The sequence below is a fragment of the Daktulosphaira vitifoliae genome, unplaced genomic scaffold, assembly GCF_025091365.1.
Source record: "Daktulosphaira vitifoliae isolate Bord-2020 unplaced genomic scaffold, ASM2509136v1 Scaffold_5, whole genome shotgun sequence".
NCBI classification, from domain to species: domain Eukaryota; kingdom Metazoa; phylum Arthropoda; class Insecta; order Hemiptera; family Phylloxeridae; genus Daktulosphaira; species Daktulosphaira vitifoliae.
Window position 1 is genome coordinate 3,794,607 of NW_026099576.1, and position 18,690 is coordinate 3,813,296.

Consider the following 18,690-nt stretch of genomic DNA (forward strand, 5'->3'; position numbering starts at 1 on the left):
TAGCTTTAATTTAAGGTATATATAAAATTGTCAGTCTTTCCGGAACATTTTGAAAAGTTAAGTTGAAAAAGTTAATTTTTTCTAAAAAAGTTACCATTTTGAAACCCCATCCTTTGGGCGGATAAAGGGTCAAATGTTCACAAAAATATATAAAATGATAGGTAATTATTAATTTATGATAGGAAAAANTAAAAAAAAAAATTATATTGATTCGATCATTTTTAAAAAAGTTATGGCAATTTTAAGTAAAAAAAATGGAAAAAATATCGAAAATTAGCGATTTTTAAATTTGTAATTTTTTGGGGGATTTCCCCGGTTAACGGGAACGAGGGAATTTTTTTCAATTTTTGAGGGTAATGTCTTCGACTAGATACAATTTGTGATCTTTTGACATATTGTTCATCAAAATCGGTCCAGCGAGAGCTGAGATTGAGCGTTCACAGACACAAAAAAAAAATTTAAAAATTAAAAAATTAAAAAATAAAAAAACACATCATAGTAAAAAAAATACCTTCTCAGCTTCGCATCGAAGCTAAAAAAAAAAAACTCTGCACAGTGGGGTCGCGGCATAGTGGAGTCGTGGCATAGTTGGGTCCAGTATAGATGATTTCTGACAGTGATTAAAATCACTATCAAAAAAACGCTTCGATGCAAATCTGTAGATAGTGTTAAAAAAAAAAAAATTGTAAAATTGTAAAATAGCATATTTTTGAATATGGTAGTCATTTGCACATAGAAGATAGGTCGTCGAGACAAATTTTTTTTTTTTCATTTTATAGTATATAACATAACCTTTGATTTGATATATGTTTAAAGGACGCAGTATTTCCGGAACATTTTAAAAAATAAGTTGAAAAAGTTATTTTTTGTAAAAAAGTTACTATTTAAAATCCCCCCAGTGAGCAGAATAAGTATTAGATTTTCAAAAAAAATTATATCAAATGAAAGGGCATTATCTAAGGTTTTAATACAAAAAAATATTATTTTTATTTGTTCATTTTTGAAAAAGTTATGGCAGTTTTAAGTACAAAAAACATCCCGATAAAAGGTGATTTTTATCGCAAACATTACATTTTTTTTTAATTTTCGACAGCCATTTACACATAGAAGATAAAGTGTCGGGACAAATTTGTTTTTTTCATTTTATAGTGTATAACATAACCTTTGATTTGATATATGTTTAAATGACGCAGTATTTCCGGAACATTTTCAAAAATTAAGTTGAAAAAGTTAATTTTTGTAAAAAGTTGCTATTTTAAATCCCCCATGTGAGCAGAATAAGTGTTAGATTTTCCAAAAAAAATGATATCAAATGAAAGGAAATTACCTAAGGTTTCAATATAAAGAAATATTATTTTGATTTATTGATTTTTGAAAAAGTTATGGAAGTTTTAAGAAAAAAAAGTGAAAAAAATGACAAAATTTACCGATTTTTAAATTTTGATATTTCCCCCATTTTCGGGGAACGAGAGAATTTTTTTCAATTTTTAAGGGTAATGTCTCCAAATAGATACGATTTGTGATCTTTTGACGTATCGTTGAAAAAACTCCGTTTGGCGAGAGTTGAGAAAAAGTGGTAACAGTAATGTTTTAAACTTTTTTAACAGTAATTGATTAGTATAATAATGCGACCTCTTGTAGAAGAGTAGAAATACTATTAAGAATTAAAAATGTTGTTACCATTGTGTTACCACATATCGCAGTGATAATAATAGGTAAATCAGAAATTGATAGGTTACAATTACATACATTTCCTCTGCAAATATTTAAAATTATAAATATAAAACTAGAAATATATAAATTAATTAATAAACCAAAATATTAATTTTTTTTAATCCAAAATTTACAGTTTAGTTATTGTCCAAAGGTTTGGGTTTGGTCCGATTTTTAAAAATACAAAAAAAATGAATTAATAAATTTTATTTATTTTATATTTAAAATCGTAAAACGGTAAAAAATCAACGTATTGAATTGATTTTTTTATCATATCTCAAGAATGTCATTAGACGGATCTGATGAAATTTTCAAANTCGACTGGGTGTCTGAGAGGAGGCCTCCGCCACTCCATGAACGCCTCAGTATTTCCACTAAAGCACATACCAGTTAACATCACGCTTCGACTGGGTGTCAGATAGGAGGCCAAGACCCCGGCCACTACAAGAATACCTCAGCGTTTTAATACCTCTATGAGAGGAACATAATTTGTATCTTTTTATATCTACTTGTCTTTACTGTTCTAAACCCTCAGACTCTACAACCCCGATAGAACCTCGTTGCTCCTGAATTGACCAAATCCCTAACATCCAACCTTGGTCAAATAAAATTCCCCATTCACCCGGTTTTTTGCTTTTATTTTTTGTATTACTACAGTAAGCATATGACTATTCATTAGATAGCCAGGCGCTATATCCTCATTTATTTTAATTTATATTGAATTAAGAATATTGCTTCGGTAGACAGCGCAGAAAAACTTACGAAGATAGTTTAGTGTTGAATTTTGTTTTGGTGATCAATGTGCTGCATCTTTAGCCAAATATTCGAATTATTTTTTTTATCTAGTAACAACTGTTCAAATATAAAGGTATCATAAGTTCTCGTCTTTTGACATTTATATTTTATATTCATATTTTACATTTGTATGTAGTTAGTGATGACGTAAGTATCACATAAATAAATATATAATTATTTATATTAGTATTTTCTTATTTCAAAGTCCTACGCTCTCAAACAATTATCAAACGAAGCGAAATATAGTCCCTAACATTAATATTATTGTAAAATATTTTAATAAAATGAATTTAAAAATTGTTGTAATGATTTTTTTAGGTCTTTGTTTTACACCTAATTTTTCTGAATCTAGCAGCTCCGGAGAAAATATAAATACAACTTATCCGGTAATTATCAGTATTTTTTAGATAATACAACGTATAATTTAATATGAAACTACAATTTCATTGAAAATAATGAATTAAAAAATTTTTCTAATTCAATATTTAATTTTATTAATTTAATTGTTCATGAAATCATTTATTCATAAATGACAATGTCAGTATATGTTTAACGTTGATAATGGTAACATTCTTTCCGAAATACATAATCACGATCAGTAATTTTTTGTGGCTTTTGAGCTTAATATTTATAATAATTTTTAAATTAATAATATTTTTGATATAGTTTTAATTTTACTTAATTTATTAGCCACAAATGATCAATTTTTATTATAAAATTATGTTGTATTTATAGTAACTCCAATACAAAGAAGAGATTATATTGATTTTAATATGATGCTTTTGTTATGTTTTCCGTTACTATTTTCAATTTCTAATAGAAAAAAAAACCATAAAAATTATGATTAATAAAATCTACTAATTTCCATATGTTTTAACTTTTAATCTTATTTTTCATATTGATATAACTTTTTGAAAAATGTATGAATCAGCAACAATTTTTGTAAAAATACCATAACATATATTTTTGCATACAAAGCAATTTATTCAACAAAATGTTTAATAATGTTTTGGTAATTATGCGACCTTAAAACTTTTTTTTTTTAATAAAACCCATATTATAATATATGTACATATTTCATAGAAAATAATACATTTATTTTTGCTTTATAAATTTTTTTTCAGAATTCTTCTGACAGTGAACTAATGAATACTTATCGGGTGATTATAATTTATTTTAATTATACCTTGTATTGTTTAAGGTGTAACTGAAATTTCATAGATAATAATAAATTAAAAATTCTTTTGTTATATCAACTATGCACCGTTTACATAATATTTCTTTAATGTAATTTAAACATTTTTTTTAATTTTACTAATTTCTTGTTCACGCAATTATACATTCATAAATGACAAAAAATATTGAATTTATTTTAACTCCTACACAAAGTTGAGAAGATATTGATTTTACAGTTTACTATTTTACTGCTTTTGTGTTTTCCGCTACTTTTTTCAACTATTAATAGAACAAATAAAAAATAATAATAAACACAAATTAATATAATCTCAGTTTCGCATGAAAGTTTTCCCATAAAAAATATAAATAATAAAATCTATTAATTTCTACTAATTTTAATCATCTCAAAAAGGAGGCGATCGAAAAACTCTAATTGTAGATTTTTCCCTGTGGATAGGGAATAAAAGTTGCAGTGGTGCATGTTGTTTGCTGAAGATATAGTGTTAATAGGAGAAAATAGGGAGGAAATTAATCAAAGTCTAGAGGTGTGGAGATCAGCTATAAATTATAGAGTATATAAAGTATGATTTGACAAAGGAAACACGAGGTAGGTGTTGTGTATTGAGTAGTGATAAGCTTTATGATTGTAATATAGTAGTAGTTTCGGTTTACACCCGGATAATATATAACATACGCGCAAGTGTCCAATTATAATGTAAGTTTCATCGATACAGTTTTCTTAAAAATAATTACGGTGTTGATTATTTCACTAAGTAAACCCGCAAAACATTGGTCCTTTGGGCCAAATTGGATGAAAAAAATTATTTATTTTGGGTAGTGCGTTATTCTAGTAAATGCCAACCTCGTAGTAAAGAGCGATCTTGACTTAAAAGTATTAAGTCGAATTTTTGGTTTGAACTCGTGCGTTCAACTCTATTGTGCGTATAAATTTTCAACTTGAATTACTTGAAAAAAAAGGGATTAAGCAATACTAATTAATATAAAATATTAGTATATTTATTTAAATGTGCATATTTTGAATACAGTTGTTTTAATTTAATTGCCTAAAAATACTCGTGCGTAAAATCCATTTTGTACAAAACACCTTTGTTGGTATTGTAAATTATATTGGAACGAAGAGAGCAACAGTGTAGAAGAAATAATAGGCTAACAGGCAATTCCGTTTCGGGCGTATTATTAGCGTGTAAATATACAATGGCTGAATTAGCGAGTCTTATCTCGCAGAGAGTGAAATTGAAAGGCTGTGTTACACGCCTTGCTACTTATATGCAAGACGACAATGCAACCAAAATTGATGTTAATCAGCTTGCACTTTGACTAGAAAAAGTGGTGGATATATGGAACGATTTTGAGGAAGTGCAGGCGCAAGTTGAAGGGTTAACTGATGATCCAGATATTACAATGAAGTATAGAGAAAATTTTGAAGATTTATACTTCATGAACGTTGCTCGTGCTAGGAAAATTTTGGCAACGGGTGATAGCACTTTGGATACCTCTGTGGTGGAAGATAGTCTTCCCGTGGGTGGACGATAGGAGCCACTAGTAGGGCTAATTGAAACAGCGATAAATGAGCACCAATTTCTATACCACAGTTTTCTGGTTCGTATACCGAGTGGTCCGCGTTTGAAAGAATATTCAAAGCAATTGTGCATGAAAACGCGGCCTTATTGGACATACGGCGGTTTTTTACCTGCGATCATTTCTAACTGGAGAGACGGCAAAGGTAATACATAGTTTGAAAACCACTGTGGCGCTATATAAAGTAGCATGGAGTAGGCTAACGGAGCGCTATAACAACCGTTAAGTGCTAATTTAAGTTCACGTGCGCTCTCTGTTTGATTTGGAGCCACTAAAAAGAAAATCGGGTTCTGCGTTACGTGGGTTATCTGACACAATTGTCAATCATATAAATGCGTTAGAAACATTAGGTCAAATGCCCCAGCACTGAGGAGCCATTTTAATACATTTAATTTTATCGAAACTAGACTCAACTACAGTGCGGAAATGGGAAGTTTTTTCCACGGAAAAAGAAGAACCAGAAGTACAGACTCTTTTAAAGTTTTTGGAATCTCGTTTTCGAATTTTAGAGGCTGTTAAAATGGGAAAACAGGAAAAAGAGTTCAAACAGCCTATAGCAAGAAATGAATTTGTTAGGTCTAACGGATTTGCAGTTACGAGCGAACTAAAATGTTTTGTTTGTAAACAAGTGCATACGGTGTATAAATGTCCGACACTTTTAAGTCTAAGTGTGAGAGAGAGAATTAAAAAAATAACTGATTTAAATCTCTGTAAAATTTATTTACGGGTGCATGCAGGCGAACGATGTACACAACGGTGGTGTCCTAAATGTTCGTAATCGTAATATTACATATTACGTGGTAAAATAAGCAAGTTAATGACGTGCCCGTATTGCGCTCATCCCCAGGTGATCAAAGTGAACGTCAAATGGAAAAAAATGTAAACAATAATACACCGTCAACCTCGTCTTTGTTTCATACACGCACGCATCAGGTCAATACATAGATTCTTTTATCAACTGCTACAGTAATAATTTATGATTATCAGCGGCGGCCTCTTTTGTGTTGTGCATTATTAGATAGTTGCTCACAACATAATTTTATGACTGAGTCGGTAGCGCACTCTTTGAGATTAAAGCGCCGAAAAACGTTATGCGTTATCGAAAGCATTATTACCGCTTCGCATACGTCGTCACATATAATTTCGACTACTGTAGAATCACGTGTATCTAAATACTCGCTCTTATTGGATTTTTTTATTTTACATAAATTAACAAGTAATTTGCCAGCTAGATCGATCAGCACTTCTTTATTAAATATACCTAAGGAAACAATACTTGCTGATCCGTCATTTAATAGTCCAAATTGCACTGATTCAATTTTGGACGCCGAAATATTCTTTAATTTGATTAAACATTGTCAAATTAAACCAATGGATAGCACCCCGGTGTTACAAAACACCCATCTCAGATGGTTGATCGCCGATCCGGTTCCAGCAACTGCGTTAGACAAGCAAGAGCGCTGTACAGGGTTTGTATAATAAGTAACCGGACTGACCTCATAAAATTTTTTATTGCTGCAATATTTACAATTTTCTTTCAGAAACTTTCAAAGTAGTCCCCATTGGAGTCGATGACGCGTTGATAGCGGTTTTTCCAGTCCTGGAACGCCCGCTGGAAGTCGGCAACCGGAATGCTGTCTAGAGCCCTCGTCGTAGCGATTTGAACGTTCTCCAGAGTCCCGAAACGCGTTCCCTTCATGTCTCTCTTTATCTTGGGGAACAAAAAAAAGTCGGGTGGTGCCAGATCTGGGCTGTAGGGAGGCTGTGGCCACGTCGTTCTCGATTTTTTGGCCAATTCCTCGGTAACAAGCAGGCAGGTGTGCGACGGCGCGTTGTCGTGATGCAGGATCCATGAATCGGCAATCTCCGGACGGACTCGGCGAACCCGGGCAGTCAGTCGTCGGATCACCCCTTTGTAGAACTCGCCGTTTACTGTTTGTCCTGGCGGTACAAACGAGGATCATTGTTCAAAACATCACGCACTTTCTTCACATTTGCGTCCGTGTGAGTGGAAACTGGACGGCCGATGCGCTGCTCGTCATGGACGTCTTCGCGGCCGTCCCGGAAATTTTTGTGCCACTCAAACACTTGAGTTCTGGATAGGGCATCCTCACCGAAAGCCTCTTGAATCATTTTAAGAGTTTCCGTGGCAGTTTTTTTTAATTTCACACAAAATTTGATGCTAACACGTTGCTCGATCGTTCGCTCCATTTTCACTCCGACGAGGTTTTTCAACATGCACTGCGCTCTCGGGCTATCCTATCTCTCCAAGTGCTTGGAGGCAACTGACTACTGGTCGGCTGGCTTCCCTAGATCCCCCACCACCACCCAAGCACCACAGACCGGCTAGCAGACGCTTTGTTGGCGCGGCGTAGGTACAGTCCGGTTACTTATTACACAAACCCTGTATGTCGGCGGTAACGACAACCGAACTGGCAAAAATTAGTGAGCTTGAAGACCAAATAGCACAGTTTTGGAAACTGGAAGAGGTTCATGCTAAAGCTCCTTATTCATTACAGAAGAAAATGTGTATGAAACATTATAAATTAAATGTTCGTTGCTCAACGAATAGCAGGTTTACAATTGTACTACCATTTAAAGACCCATCTATGCTGGGTAAATCATATCACATGGCCTTGCGTCGACTTTTATCTTTAGAAAGGCGACTTCAGGCTGACCCTCAGCTTAAAGTGTCGTACAAAAAATTTATTGACGAATATATCATGCTAGAGCATGCAGAAAAAGCGCGATCGTCGATAGAAGAAGAGCGTTGTTATGCCTCACCATGCGGTAATTAATGAGCACAGTACGAGTACGCGGTTGCGAGTGGTGTTCGACACAACTGCGAAAACAGACACAAAGGTGAGTTTAAACGAGGTACTACTGAAAGTAGTATTGTGTATAGTGGTATTCAAGAAGAGTTAGTTACTATAATGGCGAGATTCCGTACTCATAAATATGTCCTGGCGGCGTACATTAAAAAAAAAATGTACCGGCAAGTGTGGGTATCGAAATCGCAATGTGATTATCAAAGAATATTATGGCGAGGAGATCCTNAGTGTGGGTATCGAAATCGCAATGTGATTATCAAAGAATATTATGGCGAGAAGATCCTAGCCAGCCTATTAATATTCTTTGCCTCAAGACTATTACCTATGGAGTGATAACCTCTTCGTACTTAGCGGTGGCTTGTTTGGAGAAGCTGGTCGCTAAAGAAATGGAACAGTATCCTGAAGCCTGTCAATCAATATGTTAAGATTTTTATGTTAATGTTTTTTTAGGATGAGTGAACACGAAGAGAGAAGTATGTCAACTACGTGACGATCTAATACCCGTTTTGGGTAAAGCTGGCTTTGTATTGAGTAAGTGGGATAGCAACGAATCTGGTATATTACTAACTAATTTAAAGTATATTGGATATCAACATGATAGTAATACAGTACCACAAAATATAGTAACTAAAATATTAGGTATGTATTGGAACAAAAACAATGATTCATATCAGTACATGATAAAAAAATACAATAAAGATGCTTTAATTGCAAAGCGTTCTATTCTGGCTAAAATAGCGGTAATTTTCGATCCGTTAGGACTAATAAATTCAGTAGTCATCATATTTAAAATTTTAATTCAAAAGTTATGGCAATTAAATATCGGATGCGATAATAAGGTACTCAAAAATATAGAACGCGAGTGGAAAGAAAGCCGTGAAAAATTATGTGTAATAAACACATTATAATACAAAGGCGAGTAGTCGGTGACGACAGTATAAGCGAAATTGTGGTACACTGGTTTGCGAAAGCGTCACTTACGGCGTACGGTGCATGTTTGTTATACAAAACGATGGTCAGTATGTTGTAAATTTAATTTGTTCTAAGTCTCACGTCGCCCCGCTCAAAACTGTGTCACTGCAGCGACTCGAACTGTTAGCAACCGTATTATTAGCACGGTTAGCAAATAAGTATGGGCGCAGTTTACGATTAAATGTCTAGTTATTTTTATTAGTCCGATTCTACAGTGGTACTTTCATGGATAAAATCCCCGTCGGCTTGGTGGAAAACGTTTGTGGCCCACAGAGTAGGAAAAATACACGAGCTCACATCTATTGCATAATGGCATCACGTACGTATTGCTGACAACCCGGCGGATGTGGTCTCACGTGGCATTTACCCACTTTAATTAAAGAATTTAACAATGTGTTAGAGGGGACCCAGTTGGTTAGTTTAGAAAAGTTCTGAGTGGCCCAGGTCAACTTTTGACGAAGATCGTCGAATAGAAATAGCGACAGCAGAGCGCGCAACAACGCAAGTTTTGGTGTCGGCGGTTAATCATAACTTGTCAATTTTAATATTCGTCACTAACAAAATTGCAACGCGTTTTAGCATATTGTTATCGGTTTGTGAATAATGCGTTGGCTAAAATACGTAAAGTAAAGTATCAGTACGGACTTGTGCAGATTGATGAAATTGATAAGGCGAATATATGCATAATAAAAATTATTCAAAAGTGTTACTTTGGTGAAGAAATACATAGTATTTAAAAACTACGTACAATAAAATTAAATTAAATCCGCTCTTAGATAAAAAGGGTGTCCACAGGGTGGGCGGTCATTTACGAAAAGCGGTTCATTTGAGTCCGTTATAGCGTCATCCAGTTATATTGGCGGCTAAGAGTGAATACACGACATTAGTATTTGTTAACGAACATTTAAAACTTATGACATGACTGTTCTCACGCCAGGACATTTTCTCATTGGCGACTCTTTAAATTCATAGCCAGAGCGTGATGAAACCGCTACAACACCAAACCGACTTGCGAAGTAGAGAAAAGTGGTGCAGTTGTCACAGCAGTTATGGGTAATATGATGACGAGATTACCATCAACAGTTGCAAGAGCGATACAAGTGAATGTCGTCTTCTGGTCCTCGACTACAACCAGGATCTGTCGTGGTTATCCGAGGAGACAATGTACCTTTTCTAAAATGGACCCTGGAGAGAGTCAGTGTCACTGAAGGAGCGGATGGTAAGAAAAGGGTTTAAGAATAAGTAGGAGTAAGACAGAGTATATAGAGTACAAGTTTGATAAAGGTGAACACGAAGAAGGTGAAATAAGGAGGCCAGTGACAATAGGAGAGGTGGAAAGATTAAAGTATTTAGGATCAGTTGTGCAAAAGAGCGGTGGTATTGACGAGGATATAAGACACAGGATTAAGTGTTTTAAAGTGATTAAAGTGGAGAGAAGCGTCTGGTGTCTTATACGATAAAAGAATTACAATGAGGCTGAAAGGTAAATTCCACAATACTATAGTGAGACCAGCTATGATGTATGGTTCAGAGTGTTGGGCGGTTTATAAGAAAGTAGAGCAGAGATGAGAATGACAATCGTGAATAAGATGAGAGAAAATAGACTTAGATGATTTGGTCATGTTATGAGGAGAGAAATATCGGAAGCCGTAAAAACAGTTGTAGAATGAATGTTGAAGGAAGAAAAGGTATAGGAAAACCAAAAAAGAGACGGAAAGGTGTTATTGAATGCAATATGAAATATAACAACTGATGTGAGCAAAATTATGGGACCTTAAGACTTTTTTTTTAAATAAAGTCTATATTGTATTATTATTACACAGTTATATTAAAATTATTTTTGTTTTATACATTTTTTTTTAGTATTTATCTCTCGAAGATATAGAAGAATGTAGAGATATATTCAATAAGAATTCTACATCTTGTACTAACATTATAGATGAATTCCTATCATTATTAAGAAAACATAAAAAGGTTAATAAAAAATTAAAACAACAAGTTCAACGACAAATACTCAATGAGCCAAGTAAATATGTATATATTTTATGACAATGATCATAGTTTACTGTGATCATTGTCACTTGTTACATAAATTAAANTTCTCAGCTCTCACAGAACCGATTTCTTTCAATGATACGTCAAAAGATCACAAATTGTATCTAGTCGAAGTCATTATCCTCAAAAATTGAAAAAAAATTCCCTCGTTCCCCGTAAATGGGGGAAACCTCCAAAATATTACAAATTTACAAAATCGCTAATTTTCGAAATTTTTTCAAGTTTTTTTATTTAAAATTGCCATAACTTTTTTAAAAATGAACATATCAACATAACTTTCTTTTATAGAGATGCATGATGTCATTACGTTTCATTTGGTATATTTTTTTATAAATCTGACCCTAGACCTGCCCACAGGGGGGATTTAAAATGACAACTTTTTCACAAAAAATTAATTTTTACAACATGACTTTTGAAAATGTTCCGGAGAGTTTTCTTACTTTATTTTATCTTCAATGTGAAATTGGCTACCAAATGCTATTTTTGTGTGAAAATTCTCGATTTTATTTTTTTAATTTTAACTTTATAATGCTATAACTTATTGAAAAATGTATTGATCAACATAATTTTTTGATGAGAAATAATATTTTTTAATAATCCCTTTTTCATTCGACAAACTTTATCTGAATCAGAATATTAATAACGAACTAGCAGATCATGTTGCTTTTGGGATAATCCACCAACTTTTTAAAATTAAACACTATCTAAAGATTTGCATCGAAGCGTTTTTTTTTATGGTGATTTTAATCACTGTCAGATATCATAATACTTGATCCAACTATGCCACGTCACCACTGTGCCGTGACCCCCTCTGCTGGGTTTTAATTAATCTCATTGTTTCTGAAATAATTTATTCATAAATGACAATGTCAGTATGTGTTCAGCGTTTATAATGTTAACTTTGTTTTCGTAATACGTATCCACAACTTTTCAGTAATTTTTTGTGGCTTTTGAGCTTAATAGTTTTAATATTTTTTAAATTAATAATATTTTTAATATAGTTTTAATTTTAAAGATTATGATACTCCTAATACTTATAAATTGTCATATTTTTATCTAAAACAATACTTAGTTATTCTATTGAGTACTCCTATAGAATTTAAATTAATCCCATTACATAAAATATTAAATAATAATTCATTAAATTAATATAATTGGTCTTTAGGTGGCAAATATTTTAATATAACGGATATGTATTATTATTTAAATCTTCACATTCAAACAAAATGTTATTCTTCTACTACATCATCTTCTACGTTTTCTTTATCAAAAGTATTTTCATGCAGCAGTTCAAAAAACACAATAGATTAAAAACTATTATTAAGACAGCAAGTAACTCAAAGACAACTTGAAATAACTTAAATTTTTTTCTTTTTAATTAAACTAAATATAAAATATTGTAATTATAAATTAAATTAAAAAATTATAAAATTGAGTTTTGTATAAAAGAATAAAAGAATAAAATTTAAAAATTAAAACAAATATATTATTATTAATCAATACTGCCGCACAAGCAACATCACCTGACCTCACACATACCACCAAGCACCTTTGTGCAGCGCTCACGCTTGGCGCGAACAGTCACCAGGCCAGTTAGATTAGTAAGCTATTGAGTAGTTATACATTTATTTATTTCAAACAAAGAATTATTTATTTAATTTATTATTTCTATAACTATTAATGAAAAAAGAGAGTTTAGTATTTGTTGAGCATTTCATAGTTTCTTTATTGTTGAATTTATAAAGTTTATATTAGCTTCGATGTGAAACTGAGAAAGTATTAATTTTACCATAATGTGTTTTTTTTGTGTCTGTTGCCACATTTCTCAGCTCTCATTAAACCGATTTCTTTCAACGATACATAAAAAGATCACAAATTGTATCTAGTCGAACACTTTACCCTCAAAAGTTGAAAAATTTTCCCTCGTTTCCCGTAAATAGGGGAAATTTCCAAAAAAATTACAATTTTTCAAATCGGTAAATTTCGTCATATTTTTAATTTTTTTTCTTAAAACTACCATAACTTTTTTAAAAATTAACAAAAAAACCTAATTTTTAAGTTGTGGTAGTAAATTCATCTTTATTTATTATAAGCTTTCACTTTAAAGGACGCAAAAAAGTAGGTTAAAAATTACTACTTTTGACATATTAAAAATAAAAATCAATAATAATTTGAAAAGTATTAATTAGAAAAATTATATAATATATATAATTAAAAATATGTAGCTTTTGTAATTATCCACCAATTTCTTAGAATTAAACATATCTATAGATTTGCATCAAAGCATTTCCAATGGTAGTGATTTTAATCCTTCTCAGATTAAATCTATACTTGACCCAACTATGCCGAGATTCTCCCGTGCTGGGTTTTTTAGTAAAGTAAATCATTAAAATTAATTCAGTTCTGTATATTTTAATTGTAGAATCTTTCTAAACATCAAAAGTTAATTTATTTTATTTTGCATATGACATCTATAATATCCTGACTTACACTATAAAGCAACAAAATAAAATATTAAGTATATAAATGGGATTTTTTAATAAATATATATAAATGAATAAATAAAACGTAACAAGGTAACTACAGCTATATCAAGTGTTTAAAGGGATGACAGATTCCAAATGAAATATTACTCATATAATATATATGTGTCTTCAAAAACGTATCTCCAGGTTATTTATCCATGCTATTGCATCCTATTCAGCATTGTGTAGTCTTGCTATACCCCCATTAAACTTAGTCTTAGGGCACTTTTCAAAGATATGTTGAATGGTTTGTTCTGCTCCGCACTTACACAAGAGAGAATTGGTCATAATCTATTTGTAAAGGAGGAGATGCTGTACCTTCTTGAGGTCTCCACTGTAAGTAGTGTTTCTATAGTCAATGGATCCTTGGTTCACTCATTTTAAATGAAAGAAGCACGAAACAAAACAGCATCAACCTGACAGCCAAACGTCCTTGCACCTCCTGGCTATATCGACAAAAAAAGCCCTCTTAAAGGCTATTCTTCCAATAACAACTGCAGAATACATGCAAGCTTGTTCAAAATTACAAAAGTTAATTATAAATAATTACTATGATTTATATTTAAGTGCTCTATTACAATAAAAATGCAAAAAAAAAAGAAAAAAATCTCTTCTGTTTAATTTATATTAATAATAATTATAAAATTTGTTGACTGCATATTAATCTTAACAATTTTATTTTTTTATTTTTAATGATCAATCTTGTAAGTTGAGCTAAAAGTTATGACAATAAATTCAAATTTTTTTGTTATAAACTTTCACAAAAAAGTAGGTTAAAAATTATTACTTTTAACATATTAAAAATCAAAATCAATTGTAATTTGAAAACAATCATATAAATTATATAATATATAATTAAAAAATTATATATTATATTTTTGAATCTAAGAATTATTAATTTGGATATAATTAAGGAAATTGAAGTTGGTTTTGTAGTTATCCACCAATTTCTTAAAATTAAACATTATCTACAGACTTGCATCGAAGCGTTTCTTATGATAGTGATTTTAATCACTGTCAGATTAAATCTATACTGGACACAACAATGCCATGTACATAGTTTACCGCGATATATTAGTGATTTTATATTGACGATTTTTGACAGCCGTCGTAAAAATTGTTGTCAAAAAAAGTATGAGAAATCCTGAACAAAACTTATGCGGATTGTTCCATCTCGGATGTACGCGGAGACAACAGAAAGTAGTTAAAAACGGAGAAAACCTAAGGAATAAAGTGTTTGATACCAGCCGGACAACTTGTGTGGTAGCTGTTTCACCAATCATGTGTAGGGACATCACCACTTAACTCTAGGCTAGACTCATATATGAGGGAGGAAAAAAAGATAGATACAAAATAAGAATAGGTACTTGGAATGTTGGAACATTAACTGGTACAAATAGGGAATTAGTAGAAGTATTGAAGAGGAGAAAGATTAACATTTGTTGTTGTGCTGGAAACTAAGTGGAAGAGAGAGAAAACAAGGAACATAGGAGAGGGTTATAAAATAATATACTTAGGTAAGTCTAGTACAAAGAATGATCTAGGAATAATAATAGATGAGGAGATAAAAAGTAAAGTAGTAGAAGTAGCTAGGAAAAGTGACAGAATTATAGTCATAAAATTGATATTCAAGGAAAAAGGACTGAATGTAATAAGTACCTATGCACCACAATTAGGATGTGATGAAATAGATAAGGAAGTATTCTGAAGAGATATGGATGAAGTAATGCAAGGAGTACCTGGCAATAAGAATGAGGTGATAGATGGAGATATGAATGGACATGTAGGTAATGAGAGGAGAGGATATGAAAGAGTACATAGAGGGTATGGTTTTAGTGGGAAGAATGAGGCTGGAGAAAGAATACTGGATTTCGCAGTATTGTATGATCTTGCTGTGGTTATTACTTATTTTAGAAAGAGGGAAGAACATTACATAACCTATAAGAGTGGGAGGAATAGATCACAGATTGATAATTTTATGTGGACGAGTAAAGTAGTAAGTTAAGCGAGTAAAGTATTATAAAGTTATACCAGGCGAGAGTGTAACTACACAACATAGACTGATGGTAATGGAGTTTTGGTGTACCGGTAAAAGAATATACAAAAACAGAAGGAACATGGGAGAAAAATCGAATATACCTTCGGTTCTATTTGTCGTAACTGTGCGGAGTTTAATAATCCAAATTGTTTAAAAGTACTTTATTATTCTTTGGTTCGTTCTATTTTAGAATATGGGTCTATAATTTGAACCCGCACCAATCCACCATAATACTTAAAATTGAACGTAGCAAAACAGGCTTCTTTGCGTTTTAGCATACAAAACCAATAAAATAGATGCTTCTCTTGAACAGCTAGCCACTGATTTTAATATTGAGTCACTTGAAAAGACGAGAAAATATAATAATATACTTTGGTCATACATGTATATATATTTTTTGTATTTTGACTTTTTTTTCTAGTGCCAATTTAAATAATACTGGAGACATTGCGTTTCCTTGTCTTAACCGTGTTTAAATTCAAAAGTTTCAGATATTGTTCCCATATAATGCACTTGTCACATCGTATTTTCATTGCAGCTTTTGATTAATCTTAAAAGTTTTGAGGGGATTCCAAAATTTATAAGAATCAACCAAAGTTGATCTCTGTTAATACAGTCATAAGCCTGTTTAATATCAATAAATATCAATTATCACAAAAAAAACTACATAGTAAAATAATATTAGCATAAACATGAAATTTCTTCTTACGACGGAAGACTACAGTGATAGTATCATTAATATTTATTGAATTTAAATGAGACAAAAATAAAATAATTTGAACAATTTTTTAAATTCACAGTATTTTCGGAACATTTTCAAAAGTTAAGTTGAAAAAGTTCAAATTTTTATACGTATGTTGTGAACGCCCCATGTATAAAGGGAAATTATCCAATTTAAATAAAAGGTATGTCAAATAAAAGAGGTAAACATAATGTGTTTATAAAAAAAAAAAAAGTATTGATCCATACTTTCGATAGGATTATTAAATATTTTAACAGCTATTACATCTGACCAGATCTGGTACCGATTTTGTACTTTATGTCGCAAGGCGACAATATACGAATGTGAAGCTACCAATTTTAGATCCACCGACTTCTTATTACTAACATATTTCGGTTATCAATTAATTATACAATAAAACGCTTTTTCCTACCACTAGTTGCAGCCACATAATAACAAAAAGCATGTATTAAACCAATTCAGTGGTCGTACACACAATAACTATCTGACGCCTGGTGTGAGCATACATACACTTACTATCATATACACCACCGTACCAACTCGAAAAATTGATGGGAACCACTACATTTCTCCACTCAGTAATTAATACAATGTCGAGTAAAATTTAATTAGCTTTTTAATAGTATAATCAAATTGTTTAACTTAGCACCAATTAGGTGGCGCGCTCTAGCCGCAACTTTTGCACCTACTCGCAGTTCAACCTACATGGCTGAAATGCACTGATTCTCCCTTCCATTCATTGCCCTTGTCATATTAGTTTAAGTCAAATTGTTTTGGAAAAAGATATATATATGTTAACTTGGTGTTCAATGTGTCTGTAATATTATTTTGTTAAGTTTTATTTTAAGAACAGATATTTTTAATTAAGATTCCTATCTTCATTTTGTGGAATTATTCTACAAAGTAAATTTTCGGTGATAGTGAACTGTTCAGTTTAGTTTTTGTGTATTAGTATGTTCTAAGTATTGTTCCAGGTGCCTGTCGCAGTTGAGCAGTGCACACAATTCTTTTACTGTTCTGCTAGTTTCTTTATTTGATATGTATTATTGTTAAATAATTATTGGAATATTTTTGTAAGCATAAACCATACGATGAATAAAATAAAATTACGCCTTTTAGAAAAGCTTGATACAAAAACCTTACGATACACTTGGTTACTCGACTATATTTTGACAATATTAAATATTAAACCCAACCAACAAATTTTTTAGGTTTTGCTCTTTACTATTAAAATTTGCCTCTATTTTTTTATTGCCCCTCCTTGCAATCCCTTAAAACAGCCCTGTATAGAGAATGTATGATTAAAGTGCACATTGTAGAAGATAATTAAAAATGTTTATGATGTTTAAATAGTTAAATTTCAAGTTACATTATTATTTGTTATACTACACAAAAAAATTATTTAATAAAATTAAAAGAAAAAAATTATTTACAAATATTTAATGATAAAAAATGTTAAAATTTAAAATGATTTGTATTTGTATTCTTTTGAGTTGTCATTTTATAACAAATGCAACATTATATTATAAGAAACATGCATAGTTGAATTCAGATAAAATCTAGCTCCCTGTCTTTTAAAAGCCCCTTGATAATCTTAGGGACACAATGGTAATATTAATATATATATATCATTATCATAGTTATAAAATAGTATTAGCGATTTTCGAAAATTGACGCGATGTTCAGTTTAATATTGAGTTAAAAGCCATTTATTTTTTTTTTTTACAATATGACAAAACATTTTAATTCAACAATAGCAACATAGTACAAACTGTACCGATTAACATTCAATTTGTTTAATTCGATCATACTAGTTTCACAGATTATTCAATTATTTACGGTTTAAAATGTTTCTAAATGTATATTTATATGTTATATTCAAGACACGTTGAACCTCAGTGGGGTTGATCTACACAGTAATTTGTAACTTAAGCAATGTTATTTTGTTCGGCTGATCTGAGCATACATTTTCATAAAGTCTAAAATAGTTTTGTGCGAAACATATATGTCAACGACAGAAATTGTTTAAAAAAATCGTACTGTAATAAAACATGTTTTATAAATATATAACATCAGGGTAGTGATAGACTTGTTGTCGTCTCAATGTTGTACTAGTAAGAATTCGCTAGTAAGTAATCCATACAAAATGCAATGTAAATATATCCTTGTAAATAACGAATTATTAATTAATCGTATCAATCTACAGGTAAAAAAGTTATCGACGTTTTGAATTAGTTTTGTCTT

At 31.4% G+C, this 18,690-nt stretch overlaps 1 protein-coding gene across 3 annotated transcripts; it reads left to right on the forward strand.

The window, feature by feature from the left end:
* The first annotated feature begins 2,711 nt into the window (after window positions 1-2,711).
* Window positions 2,712-12,596, forward strand: LOC126906722 (uncharacterized). 3 transcript variants are annotated; one of them, XM_050687487.1, is made up of 5 exons: window positions 2,712-2,894; window positions 3,440-3,520; window positions 3,633-3,668; window positions 10,950-11,112; window positions 12,307-12,595. In XM_050687487.1, the coding sequence occupies exons 2-5, from the start codon at window positions 3,503-3,505 to the stop codon at window positions 12,450-12,452; spliced, it is 363 nt and encodes a 120-aa protein (XP_050543444.1). In that variant the 5' UTR covers window positions 2,712-2,894; window positions 3,440-3,502; the 3' UTR covers window positions 12,453-12,595. The 3 variants fall into 3 exon arrangements, with proteins under 3 accessions (XP_050543444.1, XP_050543443.1, XP_050543445.1); XM_050687486.1 differs by lacking the exon at window positions 3,440-3,520 and having other exon boundaries at window positions 12,307-12,586; XM_050687488.1 differs by lacking the exon at window positions 2,712-2,894 and having other exon boundaries at window positions 3,434-3,520; window positions 12,307-12,596.
* Window positions 12,597-18,690: the final 6,094 nt, after the last annotated feature.

Excerpts from the sequence above, each read along its gene's own strand:
- LOC126906722 (XM_050687486.1), top strand. The coding sequence starts at position 2,793 with ATGAATTTAAAAATTGTTGTAATGATTTTTTTAGGTCTTTGTTTTACA. Across the intron at positions 2,895-3,632 it reads ATATAAATACAACTTATCCG|AATTCTTCTGACAGTGAACT; the intron begins GTAATTATCAGT and ends ATTTTTTTTCAG. Across the intron at positions 3,669-10,949 it reads AACTAATGAATACTTATCGG|TATTTATCTCTCGAAGATAT; the intron begins GTGATTATAATT and ends ATTTTTTTTTAG.